General features: G+C 40.4%; 2 protein-coding genes across 2 annotated transcripts in view; one reads left to right on the top strand and one right to left on the bottom strand.

Annotated features, from left to right (window-relative positions):
- Positions 1–5,985, bottom strand: part of LOC131394179 (zinc finger protein 564-like) — a 40,217-nt gene extending 34,232 nt beyond the window's left edge. Inside the window, exon 1 of the mRNA XM_058525419.1 lies at positions 5,863–5,985. Within this exon, the coding sequence (XP_058381402.1) occupies positions 5,863–5,865 (3 nt within the window). The 5' untranslated portion in view covers positions 5,866–5,985. The remainder of the gene's footprint in view (positions 1–5,862) is intronic.
- Positions 5,986–6,287: 302 nt separating this feature from the next.
- Positions 6,288–18,132, top strand: part of LOC131394527 (zinc finger protein 709-like) — a 41,159-nt gene continuing 29,314 nt past the window's right edge. Inside the window, exon 1 of the mRNA XM_058525892.1 lies at positions 6,288–6,525. Coding sequence (XP_058381875.1) covers positions 6,397–6,525 — 129 coding nt within the window. The 5' untranslated portion in view covers positions 6,288–6,396. The remainder of the gene's footprint in view (positions 6,526–18,132) is intronic.

Genomic DNA, 18,132 nt, shown 5'->3' with positions numbered 1-18,132 from the left:
TAGGAGGAAGGCAGGGATGTCGCTTCTCACCACTCCTAGTCAACATTGTACTGGAATTCTTAGTAATGCAATTAGACACGAAAAGGAAATAAAATATACATAGATTGGGAAGCAGGAAATAAAACTGTCCATGTGGCACAAGATTGTCTATGGAGAAAATCTCAAAGAATCCTCAATAACAAAGAAACCCCTTGAACTAAGAAGAGAGTAGAGGAAGGTTGAAAGATAAAATGTTAATACACAAAAGTCTATTGTTTCCTATAGATCCACACCAAATATAGTGAACTCATTTTGGACAAAGGACCAAAGGCAATTCAAAGGGAAAACATAGCCTTTTCAACAAATAATGCCAGAAAAACTGGCCATCCACATGCCAAAAAAAAAAAAAAGAATCTAGACATAGACTTTGCACTTTTCACAAAAATTAATTTAAAATGAATCACAGGGCCGGCCCCGTGGCTTAGCGGTTAAGTGCGCGCGCTCCGCTACTGGCGGCCCGGGTTCGGATCCCGGGCGGGCACCCACGCACTGCTTCTCCCACCATGGCTGAGGCCACGTCCCACATACAGCAACTAGAAGGATGTGCAACTATGACATACAACTATCTACTGGGGCTTTGGGGAAAAAAAAAAAAAAGGAGGAGGATTGGAAATAGATGTTAGCTCAGATCCGGTCTTCCTCAGCAAAAAGAGGAGGATTAGCATGGATGTTAGCTCAGGGCTGATCTTCCTCACAAAAAAATAAATAAATAAAATAAAATAAAATAAAATGAATCACAGATCTTAGGATAAAATGTAAAACTACAACAATCCTAAAAGATAACATAGGAAAAAATCTAGGTGACCTTGGGTTTGATGATTAATTTTTAGATACAACACCAAAAGCAAGATCCAAGATAGGAAAAAATAAGTTTGACTTCATTAAAATGAAAATCTTCTCATCAGTGAAACACAATTTTAAGAGAATGAAAACGCAAGTCATAGACAGACAGATAAGCTTTGGAAATCAGTTATCTGATAAAGGACTGGTACCCAAACATCCAAAGAACCCCTAAAACTTAACAAAAAGAAATCAACTCAGTTAAAAATGAGCAAAACATCTGAACACACACTTCACCAATGACATGCAGATGGTAAATAAGTACAAGAAAAGATGCTCAAAATCATGTCACTAGGAAATTACAAATAAAAGAAGAATGAGATATCTCCATATACTTATTACAGTGGCTGAAATTAAAAACATTGAGAACACTGAACAATGATGAATATGGAGAGCAACAGGAACCCTCATGCATTGCTGGTGGGAATGGAGAATGGTATGCCTACTTTGGAAGAGAGGCAGTTTCTTAAAACAAAGCCTATTCTTACCACACGATACAGCAATCATGTTCTACGAACTTACCCAAATGAGATGAAAACTGATGTTCACAAAAATCCCTACATGTGAATGTTTACAGGAGTTTTATGCATAATTGTCAAGACTTAGATGTAACCAAGATAATTTCAATAGGCGAGTAGATAAACAATCACTGGTACATCCATAGGATAAAACATCCTTCAGTGATGAATAGAAATGAGGTTATCAAGCCACAAAGACATGGAGAAGCTTTAAAATCATATTGCTAATGAAAGGAGCCAATATGAAAAGGCTACATGCTGTATGATTCCAAGCATGTGACATTCTAGAAAAGATAAAAGTATAAGACACTGAAAGACCACTGGTTGCCAGGGATTTGGGGGTGGGAGGAAGGGATGAATGAATAGGTGGAGCACGGGAGATTTTTAGGACAGTGCAAGTATTCCATATGATACAGTAATGATGGAGACAGGTCATTTGACATTAGCCAAAGCCCAGAGGTTGTATAACACAGAGTCAACAATAATGTAAACTGTGAACGTTCATGCATCAAATTGGCTCATCAAATGTAACAAATGTAAGACAGTAATACAAGATATAAAATATAGGGTAAACTGTGTGGAGGCAGAGGGGTTATGTGGGAAATCTCTATACTTTCTGATCAAGTTTTCTGTAAACCTGAAACTGCTCCTAAAAAAAAGGTAAGGTCTACTAGGAAAAAGAGATAAACACAGACACTTTAATACTCACCCTGATGACTGACTGATGACAGAAACAGACCATCTTTCATTCATTAATTTGAACTTATTTCAATAAGCCATTATAGTGCTCTATGAACCCTGCACTCTGAGACTGGCAAGAGAGAAGAAACTTCCACTGAACGCCTTGGTAAGAGCCCAGCAGTGTACATTCTGAGAAATTCGAGTGCCTCTGTTACTATCAGTAATGTCTGGAACCCCCACGTAGATAAAGTGTCCTGGTGAGGCTTTTTTTATAACCTTCATATATGGAGAGACAAATGGTATTCTGCTTTCTATTGTAGGTAACTGTGAGACATGAGATTCCCGGAGTTCTCTTACCACAAAGGGGCAACTCTCAGGGAATCGCCCACAGTCTGTAATGTCTGCAGCTGGAGCCAGTTGTTGGTCAGTGCTAAGATGACTGCTGGATGTATGGTCAGTTGTGATGACCTTTAAGTCCACTCCTTCATCAGCAATGTCCCAATTAAGAAACAAAAAGCAACTCTGCCTGAGCTCCATCATGTATGAATGAGGCGATGTTGTCCCTAAAGCCTATGAACTCCCATTCTTTTTCACTCAGGGCATCCTAAGGAACTCCCCAGGAGGCCTGGGGGTCTAAGAAAGGGGGCACCTTTTTCAACACCATGGCACCTGGCAAGGGACTGAGGAGAGGGAAGACCACCCCCTCCTGCAGACAGCATATCCCAGAGTCCCAGGTTTGGGTCCACCACGTCTCCAGGGGGTCTCAGTAGCCATGCTGAGCTCTTGGAGTGCTACTTCCAAGCCCCAAGGCAAAATGGACTGCTGGATAGGTGGTTCTATGCTCAGGGCCATCTACTTTCAGGATAGTCTCACAAGTAAAGTCATTGCAGCTCAAATGACATATAGTGTGGGGCCTAGGCCAGGTTCTTGCATCAGAAGCCTACGGACAATGTGAGGCCATCATGAGTATGACAGGAAGCAAGACAGAAGGTCACTGAGGCCTCTGTAGTGAAGGAGTCTCTGAGGGCACTAACAGGAGTGTTGGTTGTACGCCAATTTAAAGAGATTCTCCAGACTTTTGTGTTAGAGGTGCCCATTTAAGGGGGCAAATTTGCAAGTAACAGCACAAATAGGCTCAAGTAAAATTTGTATACAAGAAATATGTTAACTCTGGAACAACAAAAGAATCTAGTAGATGTTGTGGGTGCTCAGGAGAACAACAGCTATTTCTTCATGGTATCAAAGAAGAAGCAGGTCTCACATTATGCAGTAATTTCCAGAAATTTAACAAAGTTGTCAGGGCCTCACATTACATGAGTGGCAATGTCCCATCCACTTTTTGTGAGCTCCTTTTTTCAATATTACTATGTCCTCAACGTCCTCAGAGGAGATGTCATTAACGGAACATTGTACCTGTGTTCTTGGAGAAACCAGGATGCAGTTCAGATCCTGCTGCAATGACTGTATGGGAGGGCACAGCTGTTGAAGGTCCACGAGAACTCAGTAAAGGTGGATCACGCCCCTGCAGAGGAGAAGGCCAAGTGCAGCTGAGAGGCTGCCGACATAGGCACTGACAGAACAGACTTAGCCAAATCTGTGAGAGCAGGATGTTTATCACTTGCTGATTGGTTGTAGTCAGTAATTTCCACACTGTTGGGGACTGGGTATAGAGGTCTGTGTGGTTCCAACACAGCTGCAAGGTTGTGGTAAACCACTCTGAGGTGTCATTTGCTCTTTCCAGGTTTAACAAGACAAACTGGGGTTTTAAAAGCAGCACAGGGAATAATCAACCTTTCACTAACTAGGTTTTCTATCCATTTTTCAATCCTTGAAGGCCTTGTGTAATTTATATTTGGCCATATTAACTACTTGATTTGTAGGGTAAAGTCACTGGGGTCCTAATTTGTCAAGCCAAATTGTAAGTTGCAAAGGCTTAACTTAATTTTAATTCTTGATCATTAGATCAGAGCTTCCCAGCTCACTCTGGGATGATTTAGGACAATGAGTGCTACGACCATGGAGAATTTAGGCAAGACCATAGTTCTGAAGGTTAAGGAGAAACATTTGTCCTATTTGTCCTCTATGTTATATTCATTAATGCCCCTAAGATCATCAGGGCACTTTTTGTAAATCTAGTGGGATCCCAGATATAACTGTAATGTGACACCTCATGTTGATTAACTGCTTGAAGGTTTCTGAATTAGTGCATTACATCAGATAGCAAAATTAATTCAGAACCTATGTTGTACAGGCCCAAAACTCAAGCAGTGTACCTTTATCTGTTTTGTTATGTCAATTCTTTCCGTATATTTTGGATTTCCAATTCTGTCAAACCATGGACCTTTCTTTCAGTATTCTTTTCTTTTGTTCTCTTCCTCTTGTCCTTCCCTGTTTTGTTATTTTGGTCATTGGATCTACTTCAGGGGAAAGGGTGTCCTCTCTACTGTAGTATTTGTTTTTCTTCCCAAGAGCCTCAAAACAGTGCCATCAGGGTTAGGAGCCTCCCTGATGACAACTGGGTGCTTTTAGTGAGTTTAAGGTCCCTGGAGTTAAGTCAGGTTTGAACTAATCCCTTTGCTGTGTCATAGCGGTGCCATGGGTGCTGTCCCCTATAACCCCCAAGTCAGGATCTTTGTCACAGCAAAGGCAGCGGCAGCAGTAGCAGAGGTACTTAAGGGTCCTGGTGAGCCCTGTGGTATTAGGAGTGTGGACTCCACCTGCCACCTACTGGCTGCCTTTCCCCCTCTCTTCTGTTTGTCTTTTTAAATGACAGCTGTTTCAGGAGTGACCACCAATGGGCCCTCCTCTGGCACAGGGTATAGTCCTCCTGTGCCATCCTCATCCCTGTGGTATGTTGGAGCCAACTCAGTCTCTGTCACAACTTCATTCTACCACAGATAAATCTCAGCAAAGACGTTGACCCAGGACTCATTTAAGAAGGCCCCAATCACATAGTCCTACTTGCAAATGCCTACAAATTCTTCAAACTGCCAACTCTGCTCAGCTGAACCTAGAACTGAGGCTTGGTGGGTCAACATTACAACACGGGGCAGCACAGCTCACAGCACAGGCTCCCCAGCAAGCAGCAGCCCGGAGTGCAGGCCGCCACCAGGCAGCAGAGCAGGTGAGCAAGTCAGAGCAGGAGAAGACAGACCCACGGGTGGGGCTCATGTCTGGACACGCTGCTCAGGGCACAACTGTTATGGTCACTGCAGATGGGTGGGTCCCTTGTTGATACTGAGGCCAGGGTGGCCCGTGCGCGCGCGCGCGCGCGCACACACACACACACCCACACACACCCACACACACACACGGTAAGAAAAGGCTTAGGATTCACATATTGCCAGTCCTAGCGAGAGCTGTGGATTTGACACCCTGCTTCCCAAACATTCAGAAAACTCAGGGAAAAATGGGTGTACCGTGGGAGAAAAATGGACTGGAGACTCCACAGATCACACCTCCTCACACGCACGAACCCCAGAGACCGAGTCACGACTGTCCCTGATGACCCTCCCCGTGGTCACCGCACCATCTGGGGACACGCGGGGCTGCGGGCGCAGAGCTGCCCAGAGAGGCTCCGGGGCCGCAGTCGCCGCGCGCAGTGACCACAGGACGCCCGGGGTCCCGGCTGCGGCCCCGCCCCCACGCTGCGGCCGGAGGGGACTGAGGTCCGAGCGGCGCCCCCGCGGACTCGGGTCCGCAGACTCGGAGGTGACCGCGGAGAGGCCGGTCCCGCCACGGCCGGTTCTGACCCCAACCTCCAACGCCCGGACCAAACTCTCACCATTGGTAAGTTCCCTGGCTCCCTCGCGTCGGTCCTACGATTCCGCACAGGTCACAGCGTGACGGAGTTCACGGTAAAGCTATGTGGAGCCTTTAGGAGCAGCAGCTCGTGAACCGAAGGACTGCGGAGCGAGCGGGAAGTCGGGAGTAGGGGCGGAGCGTCGCCCCACCCACCTGCCCCGGAGCCGACCCTGATTGGACAGTTCGAAAGGCACCGCCCACTCACTCCTGAGTGACAGTTGGACGGAGAGCATGTGTCTGGACGAGGAGCTGGACCTTGTCCTCTTTGGGGACTTTTCCATTGAAATGCCATGCTGTGAGGCCACTCAGGGAACTGTGACACTTCTTTGCAAACATAGATACTTAAAAGTCACCTCACCAGGGGACGGCTGCATGGCATAGTGGTTAAGTTTGCACGCTCTGCTTTGGTGGCCTGGGGTTTGCAGGTTCGGATCCAAGGAGTGGACCTACACACCACACATCAAGCTGTGCTGTGAGGGCATCCCATAAACAAAGCAAAGGAAGATGGGCACAAATGTTAGCTCAGAGCCAATCTTCCTCAGCAAAAAAAATTCCTGTGGCCTCCCACGCACTCAGCTCTGGTGCGAAGTTGGAACCTGCAGCCCTAGCTGGGTGCAAGGACTCTTCTCAGTCTAACCACAAGGTATGAGATGTGTTCATTCAATTCTCAGGTGTACGTTTTACCCTGGAGGTAAATTTATTTTAGATAGTTGTTTGATTGTATCCTCAGAGAACTTTGAAATGTAAAAGGCTATAACATCCCTAAGGTGATTCAATTCCTATTTGGACTGATATAACAGAAAACAAGAAAAGGTTATGTAAATATGGGATGTACCTGGAAAGTATTCATTTGTTTAAGAGATGGATTGCAAAACTCATTTGCATTGCGAAACTCTTAATGCATTTATCCACTTGTTTGAACAGTTTTTAAAGATGCAATACACATACTGTACAATGGAGTCCTTTAATGTCTATAACTCACTGATTTTCAGTATATTCACAGATATGTGCAATTATCAGCACAGTCAATTTCAGAACATTTGCATTACTTAAAAAGAAACCCCTATACCCTTAACCTATCACTGCCCTATCTTCCCACCTAGATCCTCCAACCACCAGCCCTAGACAACCACTAACCTATTTCCTTTCTCTATAAATTTCTGTATTTGTTGACTTTCATATGAAGGGAATTATATAATATATGGTCTTTGTGTTTGACTTCATTCATAGTATAATTTTTTAAGGGAAGTCCATGTTGTAGCATGTATTACTACTTCATTCGTTTTTTCTTAAATTGAAATATAATTGATATGTAACATTATATTCATTTCAGGTGTACCACAATAAGTCTAGTTGACATCCATCACCACACATGCTATAATTTTTTTTCTTGTAATGAGAATTTTAACATCTACTCTTAGCAAATTTTAAATATACAATTCAGTATTGTAACTACAGTTAACAGGATGTAATGCTGTACATTACATCCTTGTGACATTTATAACGCAAAATGTGTACCTTCTGAATACCTTCTGTATTTATTCCATAAAGGTTACATCCTATCCATTTTTTTTTAAAGAATTAGATTTTTATTTATTTATTTATTTTTTGTGAGGAAGATCAGCCCTGAGCTAACATCCGTGCTAATCCTCCTCTTTTTACTGAGGAAGATGGGCCCTGAGCTAACATCTATTGCCAATCCTCCTCCTTTTTTTTCCCCAAAGCCCCAGTAGATAGTTGTATGTCATAGTTGCACATCCTTCTAGTTGCTGTATGCGGACGCGGCCTCAGCATGGCCGGAGAAGCGGTGCGTCTGTGCACGCCTGGGATCCGAACCCGGGCTGCCAGTAGTGGAGCACGCACACTTAACCTCTAAGCCATGGGGCCGGCCCCATCCTATCCATTTTTAAGCGTAGTGTGAAGTACATTGACGTTGTGAAACCAATCTCCAGAACTCTTCGTCACACAGAACTGCAACTCTATCCATTTTAAACAACAATGCCTACTTACCCTTGCCTCCCAGCCCCTGACAACCCCTATTCTGCTGTCTCTATGAATTAGACTCCCCTAGGTACCTCATATCAGTGGAATCATACTGTTTTAGTTCTTTGGCTGGCTCGTTTCACTTAGCATAATGTGCTCAAGGTTCACCCATGTTGCAGCTTATGTCAGGATTTCATTTCTTTTTGAGCTGAATGATATTCAGTTGTGTGTGTATACCACATTTTGTTGATCCATTTATCTGTTGATGGATACTTGGGTTGCTTTCAACTTTTGGCTACTGTGAACAATGCTTCAAGAACACAAGTGTACAAATATCTGTTTGAGCCCACGCTTTGAATTCTTTTGAGTATATAGTCAGAAATGGAATTGCTGGATCATATGGTAACACTCTGTAATTTTTGAAAAACTGCCATAGTGGTTTCCACAATGGTGACATGGTTTTACATTCCCACCAGAAGAGCACAGGGGTTCCCATGAGTCCTTTCACTTTCTTAATGGTGTCCTTTGAAGCACAAAAGTGACTAATTTCAATGAAGTTCAAATTATCCATTTTCTTTTTACTGTTTTTGCTTTTGGTGTCCTATCTAATAATTCTTTGCCAAATCTAAGTGCATATATTCCCCTATTTTTTCTAACGGTATTATAATTTTACCTCAGATTTACGTCTTTGATCCATTTTGGTAAATTATTGTGTTCAGTGTAATGTACGGGTCCAACTTCATTCTTGTGCATGTTGTTATCCAGTTATCCCAGCACCAATTTTTGAAAAGAATATTCTTTCCCCATTCTGGGCACCTTTTTGAAAATCAGTTGACCATAGATGCATGGGTTTATATCTGTAATCTCAATCAAATCCATTGATCTGTGTCTTTGTCCTTGTGTCATTACCACATACCTTGATTACGGTGCTGAGTAGTCAGATTTGAAATCAGGAAATGTTAATCCTACTGCTTTCTTTTACTTTTGAAGATTGGTTTGTCTATTCTGGTTCCCCCGCAATTCCATATAATTTTTGAAACAGCCTGCCAATTTCTATTACCAACCCAAAAAGCCAATTGGCCTGTTATTTTATCTCAAAATGAGTTTATTCAAGAATAGCCAAGGGCCGGCCCCGTGGCTTGGTGGTTAAGTGCGCGCGCTCCGATGCTGGTGGCCCGGGTTCGGATCCCGGGCGCGCACCGAGGCACCACTTCTCCGTCCATCCTGAGGCCGAGTCCCACATACAGCAACTAAAAGGATGTGCAGCTATGACATACAACTATCTACTGGGGCTTTGGGGAGAAAAAAATAAATAAAATCTTTAAAAAAAAAAAAAAGAAAAAAGAATAGCCAAAAGAATTGCAATTTGGGATGTGCATGCTATAGAAAATCATAGGCAAACCCAGCAAACAAAGTAAAGGAGCTGCTTTTATAGAGAAAAAAGGGGAGTAGGGAGGGGCTGCTGTAAATGAAAATCCATTGGGGGAAAGGAACAGCTCCTCATTGGCTGAGCTGCAGCATTTCTCATTGGCTGGGCCATTGCCAGGTAAGGATAGAAATTTTCCTTCAGTAGTAAAGTAGTTTTACTTCCTCTTAAAGATGAAATCCATTATCTCTTCCTGTTTGGTGTAATTGAGGATGTGTGGTAGGGCATGAGAGCTCCCCCTACGCCAATTTAGCCTTCCTGACTCCAATTTAGTTAAAGTTTCTTTTATTAATAGCCACAGTATAAAGAAGTCAGCTGAGATTCTGATAGAGATTTTGTTGAAAATCTAGATCATTCTGGGAAGTATTGCCATCTCAACAGTGTTAAATCTAAGGATCCATGAACATGGGCTATTTTCCCATTTATTTATTTATTATTTTTAGAGTTCACTCTCTTTTTTTCTTGCCACCATTGGAAATAAAGAACAAGGAAAAATATGGCATCACTCCAAGGCCCTCACTCATTTTTGTTAAAGATTGGAAGTTTTCAAATATCCAAATCCCCCCCAACCTCACCCCATTCCTTTTCATTTCCAAAAAGCCAAATCAAATTTTTGGCAATAAAAAAAGTTTAATGGTTATTATTACTAGAAATTAGTTTCAGGGAAAATGTGGCTAGAATGGGTTTTTCTCCACATACCTTCAGAATGCTTGCAGCTCTGTTAACTGATATCCCTCTGCATGAATGTACATTCAGGAATGACCATCCAACAGCAATGGTGTGTAATTTGTAAATTTAAAATATATAAAAGTATATAATCATTTTTCTGTCACTATGTGATTATCATAAATATGCATTTTTTTGGTACAACTCCCCTCTTTTGTTTTTTTTCATTTCCCCTTTTGACCCCCTTCACCCATTTCTGCCAACCCCCAGCCCCCACCTCTGGCAACCATGAGATCTTATTTGTATCCATGAGCTTGGTGTTTTTGTTTGTTTTTTTAGATTCCACATATAAGAGAGATCATACAATATTTGTCTTTCTCTGTCTGACATACTTCACGTATCATAATGCCATTGAAGTCCATCCATGTTGTCAAAAATGGCAAGATTGCATTCTTTTTTTATGGTTGAATAATTTCCATTGTACATGTATACTAAAACTTTTTTATCCATGTATTTATTGAAAGACACTTAGGTTGTTTCCATACCTTGATTATTGTAAATAATGGTGCAGTGAACATGGGGGTGCATATATTTTTTTGAGTTAGTATTTTTGCTTTCTTTGGATAAATAGCCAGAAGTAGAATTGCTGAATCATATGGTAGGTCTATTGTAATTTTTTGATAAACCTCCATACTGTTTTCCATAGTGGCTGCACCAATTTACATTCCCACTGACAGCACACAAGGGTTCCCTTTCTTTTACATCCTCACCAACATTTGTTATTTCACACTTGTAGATCTTTATTAATTTTTTAATGATGTTTTGCAGTTTGGGGAGTACTTTTTACTTATTCTATTAAATTTATTCCTATTTTATTCTTTTGGTCCAATTGTATATAGATTTCTTTGTTAATTTCATTATCAGGTTGTTCATTGCAGTGTATAACATACAATTGGTTTTTTTTTTTTTTTTTTGCTTGAGGAAGATTCGCCCTGAGCTAACATCTGTGCCAGTTTTCATCTATTTTGTATGTTGATTGCTGCCACAGCATGGTCACTGATGAGTGGTGTAGGTCTGTGCCGGGGAACCGAACCAGGGCTGCTGAAATGGAACACACTGAACTTAACTACTAGGAAATGGGGCCGGCCCACAATTTATTTTTGTATATGTATCTTGTATTGTACAAATTTGCTTTACTTGATTATCAGTTCTAATTGATTTTTTTAGTGGATTTCTTAGAGTTTTCTGTTTACAAGATAAGTCATATGCAAGTGAAGATAGTTTTACATCCTCCCACCCAGTCTGGATACTTTTCATTTCCTTTTCTTGCAAAACTGTTCCAGCTAAAATTGCCAGCACATTGTCAAATAGAAGTGGCAAGAGCAGACATTCTTGTTTTGTTCCTCATTTTTGGGAGAAAATGTTCAGCCTTTCACCATTAAATATAATATTAGCTGTGGGTATCTCATACTCGCTCATTATCAGGTTCAGGAAATTTCCTTCAAATTCTGGTTTGCTGAGTCTTTCTATCAGGAAAGGATGTTGGATTTTGTCAAGTATTTCCTCTGAGTCTATTGAGATGATCAGGTTATTTCTGATTTTTACTTTATTAATATGATGTATCACATTAATGGATTTTGAGAGGTTAACCCAACCCTGCATCCCTGGAATATATCCTACTTGGTCTTGGTGTTTAGTTCTTTTAAGCTCTTCTGGATTAGTTACTAGTATTAGTTCAGGGTTTTTTGGATCCATATTCACAAACAAAGGAGGTCTGTAGTTTTTTGTGTGATATTTTCATCTGATTTTGGTATCAAGATAACACTGGCTTCATAAATGAGTTTGAAGTGTTGTGTTGATTCTGTTTTGGGGATACTTTTTTTTTTTTAATAACTTTATTTATTTATTTTTCCCCCAAAGACCCAGTAGATACTTGTATGTCATAGCTGCACATCCTTCTAGCTGCTGTATGTGGGACACGGCCTCAGCATGGCCAGAGAAGCAGCGCGTCGGTGCGCGCCCGGTCCGAACCCCGGGCCTCCAGCAGCAGAGCACATGCACTTAACCGCTAAGCCACGGGGCCGGCCCTGTTTTGGGGATACTTTTTGAAGAATCGCTATTAAACCTTAAGTGGATGTTTTGGAGAATTCTTCGGGGAAACTCTCTGGGCCTGGGCTTTTCTTTATGGGTAGTTTTTTGTTTGCTCATTCAACCACTTAACTTGTTATAATTCTATTCAGATTTTCTGTTTCTTCTTGAGTCACTTTTGGTAGTTTGTGTATTTCTAGGAATTTGTCCATTTCATCTAAGTTATCTAATTTGTTTGCATGCAATTAATTTCTTTATAATCCTTTTTATTTTTGTAATCACAGTAGTGATATGCCTTCTCTCATTCCGATTCTAGGAATTTGAGTCTTCTCTGTTTTTCTCTAGGTCAGTCTAGCTAAATTGTTTAGCGGCTCTCTGTTGTCAAACTTGTTGATATTTTCATAGAACCACTTTTGGTTTCATTGATTTTCTTTATAGATTTTCATGTCTCTATTTTCTTCATTTCTGTTGTAATTTTTATTATTTCCTTTTCTTCTTACTTTTGGTTTGATTTCTCACCTTTCCAATGTGTTAGGTGAAAGGTTAAGTTGTTGATTTGAAACCTATATTCTCTATCAGTTTAGGCATTTAAGGGTATGTTTTTTATCCGTATAGTGTTTTCAATGTAGCGCATAAATTTTGGTACACTGAGTCCTTGTTTTCATCTTTAAAAATATTTTCTAATTTCCTTATTGATTTATTTGACCTGTTAGTTATTTAGGAATGTCTTGTTTAACTTCCACGTATTTGTGAGTTTCCCTAAATTTTCCCAAGATACTGATTTCTAATTTCATTCCACTGTGATCAGAGATCTTACTTTGTATTTTATATTTAATTTTCCTAGCATTTTAAATATATGGCGATGATTTGATCTAACCTAGAGAAAGTTCCATGTGTGGGTAAGAATAAGAAGTATTTAGTTGTGTAAAAATGTGTAAGAAGGTGTGCACCAGATGCCTCAAGCCTTGTTCATATGCCCCAGTAATGATTCCACATTTGGAAAACAGCTATAATTGACATCCTAACCTCTTTAAGTTTGTGATATTCTAAAGTCACTCTCCATAGATGTGTAACAAACAGACATGCTAATTAAAGAAGAAAGTGGTGGAGCCGGCCGGTGGCGTAGCAGCCGCACAGAGAGGAACCTGCGGGTGTGACAGGGTGAATCTGGGATTTGGTTTAAGTTGGAACTTCTCCGACACCAACGCTCAGAGGAATCTCTGAGATGTTAAAATCCAGGGTTCCGAGGGCTTGGGGGCCCCACGACTCTGCGTTTCTAACAAGCCCCCGGGTGATGCCCACACCACACCGAGTAGCCAGGATTAAAAATCCTCCAGCCAGGGCCGGCCTGGTGGCACAGCGGTAAAGTGCGCGCACTCTGCTGCTGTGGCCCGGGGTTGGCAGTTTCGGATCCTGGGCGCGCATCGTCGCACCGCTTGTCAAGCTATGCTGTGGAGGTGTGCCATATAAAGTAGAGGAAGATGGGCACGATGTTAGCCCAGGGCTGGTCTTCAGCAAAAAGAGGAGGATTGGTGACCGATGTTGGCTCATGGCTGATCTTCCTCACAAAAAATAAATAAATAAATAAAGAGGAAAGAGGTAAAAAAATGCCCCAATATATCTCAGGTTTTTGATGATAGAACCTATCTCTAGGATTCTCCATGGATAAAGTGTTACTTCTGGGTTATTATGTCTGTTGTGGAACAGATCAAGAAGCGCTCACTTGGCCTTCCCACCAGAATGTGTTAGGAAAGCAACATATGTATTTTGCACATTAGTAAGTACATCAATTTTCATTATCTGTCTTGGGCCTAGTGAGCTAATCTATTTTCATAATTTTACTAGCCATTTATAATTCATACTTTTCGTAAGGGTCTGTGCGTGTGCTTTGAACATCTTTACTGGAGCATTCCTATTTTGTTTTTGAGTACTAAGAACTATTTAAACTGTTAATGATATTATCTTTTCTCAATATTATTATGGAAAATATTTTCCCACGTGGTGTTTCTATATCTTTTATTATTATCAATGATGTGTCGCATTTTTTATTTATCCAATCTAATTATCTGTTATTTACATTTTTCTTTGGATGTCGTGACATCCACTGCCTAGGTATACAGAAATACTTTCTGACTTTTACTTGCAGTATTTTCATTTTTTCTTTTTTAATGTTTAACTATTTACTCCATATAGAATTTATTATGATGTAACAGACAGGAGAGTAATAGATTGCCACAATTCGTCATCTATTTTGTTGCATCCTTGTGTCTGTTTATAGACCATCAAGGGTTCATCTGACTAGTCCAGTTTTTCAACATTGACTTTACTGACGTTTTTGACAAAATAATACTCATTGTCAAGGGAATGATTTTGTGCATCAGAGGATCCCTAGATGTCTGTAGCAGTGCTCTCCACCTCCCACAGTCATGACAGCCAGAAATGCCTCCAGATGTTGTCAAATGTGCTCTGAGAGGCAAAATCGCCCCTATGACAAACAACCGGTCAGTTCTTATGGTGACAACAGACCATTAAATTATCACTCCTCATTAATTTTTGTAATTGGCGTATCTGGTGAAACTTGTTCTTCTTCATTCTTTATTTGCAATACTTTCCTGAGTACCCTTTGGACCTATTTTCAGAGATATACTTTAGAATTACTATATTTTGAGGCAGAAACAAAGATCCTGATGCGAATTTGAGTGGAAATGTCTTTAAGGTTGTGGCTGTGTGTAGAGAGAGCTGCATCTTTGACTTCAAGAGTCTTCCATGCACCAAAGTTGATTGTGTTTCCAGGAAGGTGTTGCCTCTGTCACCTCATCAGGAGACACTCAGACTTCTCTGCACATAGATCTCACATGTGGTGTTAGCCCTAAACCTCCAAATTTCATATATATTCTGAAGGACATGTGATTTTAATTCAATAATGTGTGTTATTACGTATAATGTATGTATTCACACAATGTTCAGCAAATTGACTCCTTCATCAGTTATAGTAATTTTCCAGCTATTTTCTCTCTAGCTTGTCAAATAAACAATGCTCTCATCTCTAATAACAATATTTGCTTCTTCCATCTTATTCATCAGATTGATCATTGTGTTTTCTGACATGAAGTTGGAGATGAAAGCAATGATAAACACTTGGAGTGAGAAGAAACCTCTCTGGCTGTTGTTTGGATTGGCTCCTCCTTTCAATGGGCTGCCTCTCACTCACCACTTCCTCTTCACGCTCTGCTCCCAAACGTCTTCTCTGAGAACTAGGCTGGCCTGGCAGTCAGTGTACCTGAGAGTGACCACAGGATTTTAGCACCAAAAAGTGACTAAAAATACTGTGACACCATCTTCCGTTTTCAACCAAAGGCAAGAGCAATCTATTCCACAGTGGTGATTTTAATATGGCTAATGGGGAAGAATAAAGTTTTCTCTGATTCACACAAAGCAGTCCATTCTCATCAATGAACCATTATCTCTAATTTCATAATAAGAAGTGAATGGTGCTCAGTGGCAAAGCTTGGTCTGAGTCAGGCAGCCTGGTGGTGAATCTGAGCACCCTCCTGACTGCCTGAGTAAAATCAGACAAGTCACTTAGCTCCCCTAAGTCTCAGTTTCCTCTCTTATCAAATAGGATCATTCTAGTGCTTCCTTGTTAGAAGTCTGTGAAGAAGAAAACTCATGAGCCAACCCACCTGTGGTGCTGAGTGCAGTGCCTTACACTTAGTAAGCCTCCCTAAAGTGCCTTTATCATTAGTGTTAGCATTCCTGTTACTATCTCACTGTCATTGTCATCATCCTCTTTATAAGGACTTACAAAGCAGAACTTCTCTCAGTGGAATCTACAACGTTTTACACTGCAGATGACCCAATAGTTCCTTGAAAAGTAAAGTTGTAACTAGCCTATAAAACTACTGAGAACAAATAATTTTATTTATTTATTTATTTATTTTTATTTATTTCAATTATTTTATTGAAGTCATAATGGTTTATAACATTGTGTAATATCAGGTGCACATTATTATTTTCTTTTTTAATTTTTTGTTTATTGCAGTAACATTGATTTATAACGTTGTATAAATTTCAGGTGTACATCATTATACTTCTATTTCTGCATAGATTACATCATGTTCACCACCCAAATACTAATTACAACCCATCACCATACACATGTGCCGAATTATCCCTTTTGCCCTCCTCCCGCCGCCCTTCCCCTGTGGTAACTACCAATCCAATCTCTGTCCCTATGTGTTTGTTTATTGTTGTTATTGTCTACTACCTAATGAAGGAAATCATACGGTATTTGACCTTCTCCCTCTGACTTATTTCACTTTGCATAATACCCTCAATGTCCATCCATGTTGTCACAAATGGCTGGATTTCATCGTTTCTTATGGCTGAGTAGTATTCCATTGTGTATATATACCACAGCTTCTTTATCCATTCATCCCTTGATGGGCACTTAGGTTGCTTCCAAGTCTTGGCTATTGTGAATAACGCTGCAATGAACACAGGGGTGCATGTATGTTTATGCATTGGTGTTTTCAAGTCCTTTGGATAAATACCCAGCAGTGGAATAGCTGGATCATATGGTAGTTCCATCCTTGATTTTTTGAGGAATCTCCATACTGTTTTCCATAGTGTCTGCACCAGTTTGCACTCCTATCAGCAGTGTATGAGAGTTCCCTTCTCTCCACATCCTCTCCAACAACACATGATGTTTCCTGTCTTGTTAATTATAGCCATTCTGACGGGCGTGAGGTGATATCTCATTGTAGTTTTGATTTGCATTTCCCTGATATTTAATGATGTTGAACATCTTTTCATGTGTCTGTTGGCCATCTGTATATCTTCTTTGGAGAAATGTCTGTTCAGGTCTTTTGCCCATTTTTTAATTGGGTTGGTAGTTTTTTTGTTGTTGAGATGCATCAGTTCTTTATATATTTTGGAGATTAACCCCTTATCAGATGTATGGTTTGCAAATATCTTCTCCCAATTGTTAGGTTGTCTTTTTGTTTTGTTGATGGTTTCCTTTGCTGTGCAGAAGCTTTTTAGTTTGATGTAGTCCCATTTGTTTATTTTTTCTATTGTTTCTCTTGCCCGGTCAGACATGGTGCTTGAAAAATATGTTGCTAAGACCGATGTCGAAGAGCGTACTGCCTATGTTTTCTTCTAGAAGATTCATAGTTTCAGGTCTTACATTCAAGTCTTGAATCCATTTGGAGTTAATTTTTGTGTATGGTGTAAGGTAAGGGTCTACTTTCATTTTTTTGCATATGGCTATCCAATGGTGTTTTCCCAACACCATTTGTTGAAGAGACTTTCTTTTCTCCATTGTATGTTCTTGGCTCCTTTGTCAAAGATTAGCTGTCCATAGATGTGTGGGTTTATTTCTGGGCTTTCGATTCTATTCCACTGATCTGTGTGTCTGTTTTTGTGCCAGTACCATGCTGTTTTGGTTACTATAGCTTTGTAGTATATTTTGAAATCAGGGAGTGTGATACCTCCAGCTTTGTTCTTTTTTCTCAGGATTCCTTAACCTATTCAGGGTCTTTTGTTGTTCCATATAAATTTTAGGATTCTTTGTTCTATTTCTGTGAAAAATGTTGTTGGAACTTTGATAGAGATTGCATTGAATCTATAGATGGCTTTAGGAAATATGGACATCTTAACTATGTTAATTCTTCCAATCCAAGAGCATGGAATATCTTTCCATTTCTTTGTGTCGTCTTCAATTTCTTTCAGAAATGTTTTATAGTTTTCCGTGTACAGCTCTTTCACCTCTTTGGTTAAGTTTATTCCTAGGTGTTTTATTCTTTTTGTTGCAATTGTAAATGGGATGGTATTCTTAATTTCTCTTTCTGCTACTTCGTTGTTAGTGTACAGAAACGCAACTGATTTTTGTATGTTGATTTTGTATCCTGCAACTTTACCATATTTGTTTATTACTTCGAAAAGTTTTCTGGTGGATTCTTTAGGGTTTTCTATATATAAAATCATGTCTTCTGCAAATAGTGACAGTTTCACTTCTTCCTTTCCAATTTGGATCCCTTTTATTTCTTTCTCTTGCCTGATTGCTCTGCCTAGGACTTCCAGTAC

The sequence above is a fragment of the Diceros bicornis genome, chromosome 30, assembly GCF_020826845.1.
Source record: "Diceros bicornis minor isolate mBicDic1 chromosome 30, mDicBic1.mat.cur, whole genome shotgun sequence".
Taxonomy (NCBI): domain Eukaryota; kingdom Metazoa; phylum Chordata; class Mammalia; order Perissodactyla; family Rhinocerotidae; genus Diceros; species Diceros bicornis.
The sequence above is the reverse complement of the archived record's forward strand: the minus strand, read 5'-3'. Positions and strand labels throughout refer to the sequence as shown.